General features: G+C 39.2%; 1 protein-coding gene across 1 annotated transcript in view; it reads left to right on the forward strand.

Moving 5' to 3' along the window:
* The first annotated feature begins 358 nt into the window (after nucleotides 1-358).
* Nucleotides 359-13,729, forward strand: part of PRIM2 (DNA primase subunit 2) — a 94,270-nt gene continuing 80,899 nt past the window's right edge. Inside the window, exons 1-4 of the mRNA XM_062488562.1 lie at nucleotides 359-512; nucleotides 1,298-1,401; nucleotides 1,702-1,781; nucleotides 7,178-7,298. Coding sequence (XP_062344546.1) covers nucleotides 359-512; nucleotides 1,298-1,401; nucleotides 1,702-1,781; nucleotides 7,178-7,298 — 459 coding nt within the window. The remainder of the gene's footprint in view (nucleotides 513-1,297; nucleotides 1,402-1,701; nucleotides 1,782-7,177; nucleotides 7,299-13,729) is intronic.

Consider the following 13,729-nt stretch of genomic DNA (forward strand, 5'->3'; position numbering starts at 1 on the left):
TGCCCGTGCCGGGACCGCCATGCCGGTTGTGGGCACTTGCCCGTGCCCGGCCCGCCATGCCGGTTGTGGGCACTTGCCCGTGCCGGGACCGCCATGCTGGTTGTGGGCACTTGCCCGTGCCCGTACCGCCATGCCGGGTGTTGGCCCCAGCCAACATGTCTCCGCCCACATCACAGCAGGAGCCAATGGCAGCACAGGAGGCGTGGCCATGTGCGGAAGTGGGCGGGGCCGGTAGAGCGCGGGAAGCCGGGGCGCTGGGCCGGGCGGGTTCCGCTGGGTCGCGTCGGGCGGTGCGGCGGGAGCGGGGCTCGGGCGGTCGTGACCGGCCACAGCCAGAGGCGGTCCCGGGGCAAGGGAAATGGAGTTCTCCAGCCGGGCGAGGCTGAAGCATGCGCGGCTGGCTGGAGACCGGCGGGAGCAGTACCCTCACAGCTTGCAGTTTTACCTGGAGCCCCCCGTGGAAAGCATCTCCCTGGTGGAGTTTGAGAGCTTCGCCGTCGACCGCCTGAAGCGTGAGTAGCGTCTCCCTCTCTCCCTCTCTCCCTCTCTCCCTCTCTCCCTCTCTCCCTCTCTCCCTCTCTCCCTCTCTCCCTCTCTCCCTCTCTCCCTCTCTCCCTCTCTCCCTCTCTCCCTCTCTCCCTCTCTCCCTCTCTCCTCTTCCACCTTCCTCCCGTCCCTTCCCTCCCTCGGTGCTTTGAATCCTTCCTGTCACGGCTGTGTGTATTTCTGGCAGGCCTGGATGCTCTGCTCTGACATCACCGGGAGCTGGGCTGGCTGCTCGTGCTGCCACCAGCTCCCGGTAAAGGAAACGCATTGCTTTGGGCTTTTCGGAGAGCTGGGACAGATTTCACAGTGAGCGTTTATCGTAGCTGTCGGGGCTCTGTAGTTCTGGTTTACACGGGGGGGTTTTACGAGCACGTTTCACATTCTATTGATGTTGTGCTACGTTTGATGTCCCTGTAGTGCGTTTCAGGTAGCTGTGTTTGGCAGCCAGGGCTTGTCCTGGAAACTGCAGGATACGAGTTTCCCTTCGAGCTGAGACCGATGTTCTGAGCCGGATCTATCCGAGTTAGCTGTTTCCCTTTCCTTGTTGACAGTGTGGATCCCAGAATTGGGCCAGCTGTTCAGGACTCATGGGCCACACTTCATCCTTTATATTTCTCACCCTTTTGCTCCTCATACTACTAAAAGCAATTCCTGTGGCCTTATCCCAGTTTGTGTCTTTCCCAAGCTGTCATGCATTTAGTTTGATTTCAGCATGTTGTCTCTAACATGGGCCTCTTCTTTTTCTGCCCAGTGCTTAAAGTAATTGAAAATCTTGGTGTGAGCCATGTAAGAGGTACTGATGTATACAAAGCTAAACTAGAGGCTGAGCTCCGGAAACTGAAATTTCCCTACAGGGTAAGTAAATATCAAGGCACGGAACTCTCTTGCACTTTATTTTCTTTATACCATTCAAGAATAACAAATAAAAGTAGAGGTGATGAAATGCTGTTTCTAAAACTGCAGTTCTGTCATTTTGTCAGAAGCGTTGTTTTTCTTTGAAGGTATATATTTTTTTATTTAGGGTAACCCCCTTCAGTAAGTTGGCATTTAGTGTCTAAAAGATGACTGTTAATACACTGTTGAACAACATCAGTAAATTGCTTGTGAATTTTTAATCTGGGAGAGATTACTTTTCTGAAATAATATGTTCTATAGGCTTTGGCTGAGGATGATTATGAGGCAAGAAGAAAAGATCATATCTCTCATTTCATACTACGCCTTGCCTACTGCCAGTCGTAAGTACCTTTTGGATTATGCTGTACTCTTATTACTAATTTTAAATGTGTGCAGATACTGCAGTGCTTTATTACAGACATTACAGAGTTAATCTAATAGCTATACTTTAGAGTTGCATGGCTACTAAATAAAGAGGTAGGCTCAAAAGGATTTTTTTTCAAGGAATCTGATTTAATCTGTGTGGAATCAATTAATGTCTGGATTTTGTAATGACTAAAAAATTTACAGACTTTTGGCTTTTAAGCACATACAATTGATTTGAGTGTCTTGATAGCTTTTTTTTTAAATGAAAGCACATCAGTATTAACGGTTTGTCAGGCATTTGTAGTGATGGATAACATAGTTTAACTTCTGTATATGCTAATTGTTTATAACTGACCAAAGACCTGACTATAAATAGGCTTTATTTTACTGTATAGAGAGCACTATTTCTGACTGACTAAAAATACCATCTGAGTTTGAGGTTTCATCTACTGCTTCTGTTTTTTTGTCCATATTCATTGCTGTGACTGGTTGCACTGCAGTTTTTTTGTTACGTGAAATTTCAAGCAAAAAGTTGATCCTGTCAGACACAGTCTCTTTGTTTCCCCTGTAGATTTTGGATGAAAGTAGAGGTTGCCAGTGCTTCATGTCTGCAAGTACTTCTGTTGCACATTTGTCTGAACTCTTTACTTCTCATCACTGCAGTCTTCTTAGAAATAAAACTGTCAGATATGAAATGTGTTGAACTTTTAATTCGATTGTACCTAAGGCTGCAATACAGTTCATTTTGATTGACTGTGATAGAATGCATGTTATGATACTGTGATAGCTGACATGACTGACGTGCTGCTATGGATACAGATCCGTTAGAAAAAACGGAAGGTGAGTAGGAGGAATTGTGGTCTAAGCCAGGATATGGAGCTGGAATGGATGGGTCTTTTCTTTGAAATAGCTGTGGATTCCTGCTGTAGAACATCTGAACAGAGTAGGAAGTAGCAAAGGCCTCAAAAGCTTGCCTTCTTATGGATGAAACCTCAGCACGATAGGCTCTGGGTGACTTTTAAACACCATGAAGTCTTCCAGATCATTCATGTCCCATTCTGTTGTCCTTTCAAAAGACATCTGGGCTGTGGTGAAGACAGTTTGTCTGTGTGTGTGATCAATGACCCTGCTAGATCCATGATGCATGTACAGTGAGGAACAGGTTGTGGATGTGGATCAATACCAACCTTCACTGCAGTGACTCTGATAGTGTAGCTCAAAATCCTGAAAGAAGGGAGCAGATTGAATAACGGACTTGCAACTGAAATCCTTTCTGTATTCTACAGGTACAATTTGTGATTGCAAATAGCAAGTGTAATGCTGCCTTCTTTCTACTGCCCATGTTTGTTGTGTTTTATAAATTCCCTAATCATACTAATCCTGCTGATTTTCACAAGACAATATATTGTCTTAGCTGTATATTGTAAGTTTACCATAACTCCCCTCAAGCCTGGGTCTAATAGGCCCCTTAAAATGTAGTGGTTTGTATTAGTGGTATTTTGAATAATCAGTTTGGCTTAATTCCAAAGTCAAAACTTTACTTTAAACATTTAGTTATTATTTAGATTTAGACCCTTACTCTTTTTTATGGGAGATGCTTTGAGGGTTTTGGTAGTTGATGAAAATTCTACTCTTGTGGAAAGTGAGAATTTGACTGAAGTTCTTGCTTAGTAAATAAATTGGAGATGCTGTTCAAACCCTGTATTTCAGGGAAGTATCTTAAGAATTAGACTATAGGCAGGGCAGAAGTAGGCAGCTTGTTGACAGTGAACCTCTGTAGAAATGAATACAAGCTATTTTGGGCCACAGAATCAGCAGGAAAGAGCCTGGCTTTGTTATGTCGGGGGAAAAATCATCTTTAGAGGGAGGAGGGGTTTTGGATAGAGCTCTGGGACACCCTTTAGAAAACTTGCAGGTCCCATTTTGTGTTCCCATTTATATGTACTTGCTGCATTTTGATAAAGCAGCTTTTAATCAGTTTCAAGTTACTTTGAAAAGCTAGATTTAGTGATTACTAATAATGTGGAAAATAGCTTTCTAAGAACTATGAGGTGAGCCTGTACCCAGTGTTCTCTATTCTCTCTTGGAAAGCAGCTACTTTGGAGATATTTCTATCATCTACAACTGGCAAGTTCTCAGAAGATAAAATTGGAAGGCAAATGGAATATACTGTACTTTAAGCTTTTTATCATACTAGGTTAGAAAAATAAGCTTGGCACAGATCATTAGGTTAATTGAAGAAAGTTGTTAAGGTAGGAATGATTGAAAAAGTGCACTTAAATAGGCATAACTGCAAAATAGGTTGGATTCAGTTCTTGAGGCAACTGTGTGTGCCTGTGTTTATATTTTCCTGTGATAGTGCTTTTTCAGTTTCTAGCTGGCCAACAGTGCCATCCAGGGGTAAAAGTTTATATTAATTTTTCTTTTCTAGTCTTTATCAGTCCTCCCTTGTAAATTGGATTGTTTGGATTTGGTTTTCATGTGATCTGAAGTGACCAGCTCCACCATTCTGGTCAGTTAAATTTGTAAGGTAGTCATCATCTCTTGACTTTACTTCTTCTGCCTTCTGAAACCCAAGATTTTAAAGCTTATTCCTGTATGATAGGGTATTTACAGTCTCAAGAGAACAGTCGCATCCATATCCTTCTTTCACACATCTTCTAATGTCACTTAGATCACACAGTACCAGGAAATAGAATGATCTTGTTTCATTTGGTTTCATGGCAGTTGTAGAAGTAAAGATAACTTTGTTTGTATGTGGACAGGGGTGTGCATTTTTGCTTTTGTTTATGGCATCCCTTATCACTTCAGGAAATCAGCTAAGAAGAACCTTGACAGTCACAGGAGCATAAATTTCACTTTCTTCAGATGGAAGAAATAAATTTTGTCTCTGCTCTTGACAGCAAAACTCTTTTATCCAGGAAATTTTCAAATGTACTTTTGTGCCTTTTGAAAGTTTTTTTTTTTTTTTTTTTTGTTTTGGTTTTTTTTTTTTTTTTTGCTTGATTTGTGTCTGTCACATAACAAGGACATAAATTCTATTTCAAACTTAGCAAGGCCTGTTCACTACTTCCTGACATTTTTTCTATATGGTAAACTAGACTTCTCTGCTAAAATTGCTGCCTTTTCATGTTGAGTGGCATTTCCTGTTGTGTGTTACCTGTACCCATGTTCCCCTTGCTGTCTAGTCTTTAAATCTAAAACTCTGAGTAATGCTTTGGTGTTGGCTGCCTTGTAAAGCAGTGATCTGACCCGTGCCCAGAGTTTTCATAAATCACTGTTAAGTTGTTGGAACTCTTGTGTTAATTGTAGAATGTGAGTCTTAAATTCCAGATTTACAAGCATTTGCATGCCTTTCCTAAAGTACTTCTGTCTTCATGCTTCCTAACAAGTATGCTGATTTTTCCTACCCCTCTGTGGGGTGAAGAGTATTTCTATTCCAGCCCCAGCCTCTCAAGTGGTGTACCCTCTATGAAGGAGACTGGTTTTTATATTTTTTTATTTTTTATAGTTGGGAATCTATGAACTGGTTTAAACCAGTTATTAAACTGGTTTATTTTATATATATATACAATATATTATATTACATGTAAGATATTACATATATTATATAATATATATGGTGTATAAAAATATATATTATATATATGGTATAAACTGGTTTATTACATTAAACTGGTTATTGAGTAATCTGCACTCCAGAAAGTTAAGTGGCAAAAAATGAGGAGATACTCTTAACATCTACACTTCAATCACCTGCAACTCCCTCAGCTTCAGCTGCAGTTTGGTTAGTTATCTAATGACAGTGGTGTTGCTTTTAGTTAAGCTTGGGGCTTTGATAATAAGTATTATTACTCAGTCGGGGTTTGAGATGGGATATGAGTTTGAGGAAAAAATGGAAAAAAACATTTTTTTTTCATGTGAATAATGAGTATAAAATATGGCTTGGCTTTAGAAGTGATGTAAATAACACCGTAATGATGATGATCCTAGGAAAGTCAATTTAAAAGTTTTTGCTGGGCATATACAGTAGTGTGAAGTAAGCTTTTCAGCTATTTTGTCAGCTGTAGGAAGAATCCACATAGGTGTGTGTATTAGAGATAAAGTAGTATTTTCTTGTTATGGTAACTTAAATGGGTCGGTGGGATTACAGCCTCTGATCTACTTTGCTGAAGGAAAGGAACAACAGACTGGCTGGTCTCCAAAGCAATTATATATAATTGTGTTTGTGGTTTGTTTTTTATGTGTGTGTGTGTGGTGGTGTTGTTTTGTTTGGTTTCCCTGATAGAAAAACAAATGCAGTGTAAATCAAGGAAAACAAAAAATCATCACATCCCAGGATTTAACTACAGTCCAAGATGGCCACAGAAGAACTGCAACAGATCAGTAATTAAAACATTAAATTCCATTGAAGTTCCACTGATTGTTATTACATCCAAAGCACTGAGACTGTCCACAGGATTATAATCTTATGAAGCACCTTAACAGCCTTTCTGTTTGGCTGTTTTATGTAATAACTACTTTGCTTCAACCCATATTTCAGTGTAGCTCTCAGAGGACAATTTAGGAGAGTGCCCTGTGGTAGTGAGGTACAGCATCATCTGCATTCTGCGCTTGAACATGTGGAGTGGCTTTTGTTACTGGCACTCTGGTACCTACTTCTTGTAGCTTTGAGTAATGTGCTGTTGCCTAGGAATCTGAGCACTAGGATGTGAAGAGTTCAGTGAGTACTTGGAGTTGCTTCAGTGTTGTTTTATTTTGTCTTGTGACTCCTGTCCCTGTTCTGTTTGTTCTTCTACTTGCTTGCCTGGAGTTGCTAAACTCCTTTTTCTCTTTTGTCAACAGTTAGATGGTCTATTTTTGTTCCTCACCTAATTTCATTGCCCTATATTTTCCTTTTGCCTGTTTCTAGGCTATTTGTTGCCTAGAACAGAGTGCATTATTGTCATGTTTTCTGAGATACATGCATATTTCTTCCGCTGGAGGTACACCAAAAGTGAGAATTAAAAGAAGTAGTCTTCAAAATAGCTTTGCCTCATCACATTAATCGTGATGTTAATTGTACAATGAAGAAATATTGTGCCATGTTGTAGAAAAACACTGTCCTTTAAATACCAAGGGAGAGTGTTACCTACAATTGAGTATTTTTATCCAAAAACAAGTAAAAAGTATTGTCATTGCACAAGTCTTTTCTGATTAAGTGTTCATTACTGAAGGTTTCCTGCCTTCACTTCCAGGGTTCTCAGTGTGTGAGTCACATGCCCAAGTCAGTATTACTGTTGTGTTCACTAGATTTGCAGTCTAGTTTTCAAGCAAAGACATAATGTATGTTCAGAAAATGTTTTTTTTTTTGTAATTTCTTTTTTTGCAGTGAGGATCTCAGGCGTTGGTTTCTTCAACAAGAAATGGATCTCTTCCGATATCGCTTCAATGAACTAACTGAAAGTTTAATGCAGAAATTCTTGGAACATGTGAACTTGTCATTTGAAGCTGTAAGTATATTACTTTCTGTATTTATGTTGCACATGTCTGTTGTTTTTTAAAATTCTCATTAAGATAGTTTTAGCAATTGTGTTTAAAAAATAAAGTGCAGTTATGGTTTTAAAAATCCTAACTACACAGAACTTCTAAACTTGGGAATAGTATGTGTGAGGATTAAATGATATAATTTTGTGCTATAACAAGAGAAGCTTAGTCTGTTTCAGTCTACAAACACAACTGAAAAATCTATAATTACATAGGTAAGTTAACAACGTTTACTAAAACTGATAAGTATTTTTGAATCAAAATTTTAGGTGGATTAGATCATAGGACATAGAATGGTTTGGGTTGGAAGGGACCTTAAATATCATCTAGTTCCAACTCTCTGCTGTGGACAGGGACACTTTCTAGTGGACCAGGTTGCTCAGAGTCCCATCCAACCTTGCCTTGAACACTTCCAGCGATGGGACATCCATGACTCCTCTGGGAAGACTATTCTGGACATTACTGCTATCACAGTAAAGAGTTTTTCCTAGTCTAAACTTACTTCTAACCTAAACCTACTCTCCTTCAGTTTGAAGCCATTCACCCTTGTCCTGTCACCACATGGCCCTTGTGAAAAGTCCCTTTCCATCTTGTAGGCTCCCTTCAAGTACTGGAAGGCCACAATTAGGTCACCCCAAAGCCTTCTCTTTTCCAGGCTGAACAATTCCAGTTCTCCCAGCCTTTCCTGATACAAGAGATGTTCTGTCCCTCTGATCATCTTGGTGTCCCTCCTCTGGGCTCACTCCAACAGTTCAGTGTCCCTCCTGTGCTGAGGGCTCCAGAGCTGGATGCAGCACTGCAGATGGGGTGTCACCAGAGCAGGATCACATAACTGTTAGGGTTGGAAGGCACCTCTGGAAATCATCCAGTCCAATCACCCTGCCAAGGCAGAGTCACCTAGAGCACGTTACACAGGGATATGTCCAGGTGAGTTTTGAATGTCTCCAGAGAGGGAGACTCCACAACCTCCCTGGGCAGCCTGTTCCAGTGGTCTGCAGCCCTCAGCATTAAGAATTCTTCCTCATGTTTAGTTGAAATTTCCTGTGTTTTAGTTTATGGCCATCAATCCCATCACTCCTCTCACTGGCCACTCTGCTTTTGATGCAGCCCAGGATACAGTTGGATTTCTGGGCTATGAGGTCACAAGGCTGGTTCATGTCCAGCCTCTCATCCACCAGCACTCCCAAGTCCTTCTGGGCAGGGCTGCTCTCCATCTGCTCATCCCCCAGCCTGGATTGATACCAGGGATTGCCCTGGCCCACGTGCAGAACCTTGCACTTGTTAAATTGCATGAGATTCTCCTGGGCCACTTCTCGAGCTTGTCCAGGTCCCTCTGGATGCCATCCTGTCCTTCAGGTGTGTCAACAGCACCACTCAGCTGAGTGTCACCTGCAGACCTGCTGAGGGTGCATTCAGTCCCTTTGCCTCTGCCCTTAGTGAAGATATTAAATAACTCTGCTCCCAGTACAGACTCCTGAGAGACACCACTTGTCACTCATGTCCATCAGGACTCCAAGCAGTTGACTGCTACTCTTTGAATGTAGATGTCCAGCCAATTCCTTATCCATCGATTGGTTCTCCCATTCTCCAGTTTGGAGAGAAGGATGTTGTGGGAAAGCTTTACAGAAATGCAGATAAATGTCATCTGTAGCCCCTCCCTTCTCTGCTTTGTAGTCACTTCATCATAGAAGGCCACTAGTTAGGTCAGGCAGGACTTGCCCTTGGTGAAGCCATCCTGGCTGTCCCAAATCACCTTCCTGTTATCCATATGCCTTACCACAGCTTCTAGGAGGATCTGTTCCATGATTTTCAGGCACGGAGGTGAGCCTGACTGGTTGATAGTTCACAGGGTTTTCTCTAAGCTTTTTAAAGATAGGTAAAATGTTTACCTTTTTCTGTTCACCTGGGATTTCTGACTGCCATGACTTTTCAAATATCATAGGGAGCAGCTTGGCAACTACATCATCCAAGTATCTCCAGACTCTGGGATGCTTCCTATTGGGTCCCTAGTTTGTGTTTTTCAGATAAGGTCTTATCTGCCTTATCGGGCCGTCTGGGCCAAATAACACTGATGTTAAAATTACCTTGTTTTCTTGGTGAATTGAGTGATAGTTAACCTGTAATGTTTCAGTAATAGGAAAAGCAATTGCTGTGTTTGAGTCTTCTTATGTGAATTGTATATGCAGTCTGTTCTCATCACATTATTGACTTAAATTGAAAAGTAATTGTGGTCAAAATATGTTTTTATTCATAAACTTTGCTCTAGAACCTTTGCAAGCTACTAACTACTTTTAAGATGTGGCTTCTTGCTATAGAAACAGCAGCAAACTGCAGTGGCTTGGGGACTTTGTACAGTGTTCCATTTGTGAACACTGACATCTGGAAAACTATGTGGAAATGAAAAATAAGTGCATTCAGTGAATGCTTATGATAACTGTTGAGGATGTACTTAAAATTGAATAATCTAAGTATGAAAATCCTGTATGGATTGCTCAGAAATGTAGCTTTGTGTTATTGTCTCCATGGGCACATCTGGTTACATGTTTGTGTGTGCTAAAAGCCATTTCAACTCTTCTTGTTTGTGCATATGATATGAGTATATAGGTGTGTAACCAAGACTGATTTAGCTTAAATAAGACAAAATTAGCGGCTGGTGTTAAATACAGTAGCTACAAATTGTGGTTAAGGATTCATGTATAGTTCTAAGATAAATGATGTACAATTAAATAGGTTTCACTGTAACTTAGACTTTATACATACATGTACATGTTTTAATAGACCATTTGATTTTGTCCATTAAATATGTGCTATGGAGAATGCAGAATATAAGTTGTCCAAAATTCTGTAAATGCTCTTATTCCACAGTTGTTGTTTTCTCATTAAAACTTAGATTCAAAACTTTGCCTTTTGACTTAAACTCATTCTATTTCTTTTGATGAAAAACCTTGAAATTGCAAAATTTGTTTAGACAAACAACTGTTGTTTTTTAAGGGTTGGTAAAAAAGAGTGCCTGCTGTTATAGACTGTTTTATTTGTCTGAGTGGATTAAAGGGAAATGTCTATTGGAGTGTCTGCATTAATGATTTTAACAGTATTTTGCACTGCAGCTATGAAGTGTTTCGTTGGGAAACTCCAACTTTGCCTGTAGTTCTCATTGTAAACATGAGTGAATAAAAATTAACATGTAATCATCGCTCAACTTTCACTTAAAATTATTAGAATTACTGCTTATTAAAAGAACTGCTTACTAGAATAACTTGAAAATATTTTAAGATATGTGGCTGATGTACATTATATGTTGCTGGACTGAAATATCTGGCGTCAGTGCATGTTGGTCAAATAGGATTTGTGAAGTGTTAAGACCAACAGAGGCTTTCTTGTGTCTTTGTGAAACTATTAGAAATGCCATTCCCTGGTTCTGCAGACCTTTCAGTGAAAGGTATGTTTGTGGAGCTGTATTTTTGTTGCTTATTCCCCAGCCTCATATTCTCCTGTCATAGTTTCAGCATTTGGGCTTGTAAGAATAAATTAATATTTACAGGTTGCTGGAAATAGCTAGGAGTGTGGCTTGGTTCTGTGCTACTGAATGTGCCTTCAATGTGTCAGAAAGATTAACAAGGTATTACTTTCTTACTCCTGTTGAGGCAAAAAAGCATAATTTCATTGAAAATCTATTTCCCTGCTTCTGCTTTCACCCCCTGCTTCCAATTCTTGTGGGAATTTAGGCAAAACTCATCTTTCCTTACACTATCATATATAAAACATTTGAATATTACTAATGAATTCCATGTCTATTTGAAACAGGTCTTAAGTGCTATGGAGCTATGTAGAGGCCACTACAAGAGTAAGACCACTCTAAATGCAGTATTCTTTTTCTCAATGTTCTATTTGTAAGGAACAACTTTCCTTTGAAAAGGAAATTAGGATGAACTATTCTCCTCATGCTTCCCTGTTAGAACTTAAAATGTTTTCATGCCTTATTATGCATAAAACAAGACAGAAATCAGACTTTGTGCTCTTCCTGAAAAACAGATGGCCTTCAGAAAAAGGAAGTAAGTTCTGATGCTACAGTCCATTTTCTATATGGGTAAATGGATAGAAATTCTATTATGGAGCTTCCAATTGCTTATGATGCACTAAGAAACTCTTAGTTAAATTTCTTTAAAGAGAAAAGAGGTGCCTTGCATTTTACAGATAATGGTTCTGGTTTCAGAGCTGTAATCTGAGAAAGGGCAGAGCTGCTAAAGCTTGACCTTGGCGTAGTCTGGCATATTAGCAGTGTTAACAATTTTAAAAACCACTGTAAAAGTGATTATCAGTATTTATTAAAAGAACTGGTCAACTCTTTTGTGGGGAGGAGGAATAAATGGATTGTATTGTACAGTTTTGTCACAGTTGTCATCATTTAGAGCACCAACAAAGTGAACCTAAAATTGAGAATTCAGTAACTGTCACCTCTCACCTTTTTTTATTTGCTTACGTGCATGGGAAAATGATATTTGCATATATGTTTTGCAGACTAATTTCTGATATTTTATGTATTAAGGATTGAGAATTATTGCTTTATAGAATCAAGAAATTGTCAATCCCACTAACGGATAATACTTAAGAAGTTGTTAAGATCTTTCTGTATTTAAGATCTTTGAATAGTTACTAAAAATATCTCAATTACCAAATTTTGTAAAGACTGTTGTTTCTAACAACTAGAAGAAAAAATTACCAGATTTCCAAAGCTTTTATTTTGTATGATGGTCAGCTGTAGAGAGTTTGATATGATAGTAGTTCTCATCTCATGGTTTAAGAAATTTTTAATTTAAGAGCAAGAGCTTTCTATAATTAAAAACAGAAATGGAATTTAAGGAGAAACTAATATTTTAAATTTTTAATAGGATTTCTTATGTCTAGTGGCTGACATTTGTATTGTTGATGGATCAAAGTATGTGGCACAGTGTTTATTGCAGCTAGTAAATGCCTGCTCTGAGGTGTTTTGGCTGATTATAAAGATGCCCTTCACTTGAAAAAGGAAGGCTGTAAACTTTGTGATACTCAAGCTAAACATGATGGCTTCAGTATGATGAATATGTCTGAATATGCATAGGATTATTACAATTCAAAATTTTTATTATGTTTGTGAAAATATGACTCCCTACATTTAATATATGTTGTCACAGTCATGGAAAAGTGAAGGTTCTGTAAGTTCTTCCCTAGAAAGTTTTTGCAAAGCTGGCACTGGATTAAGTTAGTCCATCTTTAGTATTCTGTAAGAAGCCTCTGGGACCTGGATTTCTTGGGGAAGAAAAAATGAAGCTTGATTTGAGTTTGTATTTGAGATACTTTTTTGAAGTACTAACATGTAGATTGCATTTCAATCACTTGTAGGAATAGCTTTGGCCTCTTTAACCTCTTCTCTGACAAGCGTGGGAGATGCCTGGACTGGTGCTGCCCAGCCTAGTGGAACATTGCTTTGGTGCTCAAAATTTTACAGTACTCTGAAGTATTATTGTTTATGCCTACCAATTTATGCTAGCATGAGCAAGAGGTAGAGTACATTGAATAAAATGTCAGAAAGGGGTGAGGGTAAAAGGAAAGCAAGAATAAATCTGTGCTTTAAGAGTAGATTTCCCCTGATATGTTGATTAGTGTTCTATCTCAGTAAAAGGAGAATAATGGAATGGTTCTGAAGGTATTTCAGAAAAAAAGATTAAGGTGATTGAGACAGTAGTCCCATCAGCTGGATAAATATGGAAGCTTTTTATGTATGGCATGTAATTTTCAGCCCTGAAGGCATATTAAATAATCTATGTGCAAAGTCAGTCATGTAGGGAGCATCGGAAATCCTTAAGCAGCACTCAAGAGGAGTAAATGCTGACATTTAAGGTGACAGAGCCCATCAAAGAGAATATGCAAACACAGGTGTGCAGTTGAGATTTACATCAATTTAGCAGATTAAAATATTAAAATCTTACTATAAATGAGTAATTATATCAATGATGCCTGACAGTTTCTGGCAGTAAAAGGCAGTAACAGATTTAAAGATATTTAAAGGGAAATTTGTGAATATTTAAAATGTTATAGTAATTGGAGAAAATATTTTAATTTCAAAGTAAGTTGTTCAGGATATGAAGGAATTATGTAAAATAAATGGTTTTACAGGTGAGTGATACTTGGGCTTCAACTACAATGCTGTTCTTGGCATAGTGAGAAATATTTCCTTTGAAGCCCTCAATCTGAGTTTCAGCCTTTTGTCTGCTTTGCCGTGCATAATTTTAAGTCTCCAAGACCTGCCACTTGTTTTTAGACGTCAAATGGAACATTTGTCCTTTTAATATCTGCAGCTGTAGGTCTGTGATACAGACCTTGTGCTGATTTGAAGCATCTAATGAACTTATGGGTCCAT

Source organism: Cinclus cinclus, chromosome 3 (assembly GCF_963662255.1).
Source record: "Cinclus cinclus chromosome 3, bCinCin1.1, whole genome shotgun sequence".
Classification (NCBI taxonomy): Eukaryota; Metazoa; Chordata; class Aves; order Passeriformes; family Cinclidae; genus Cinclus; species Cinclus cinclus.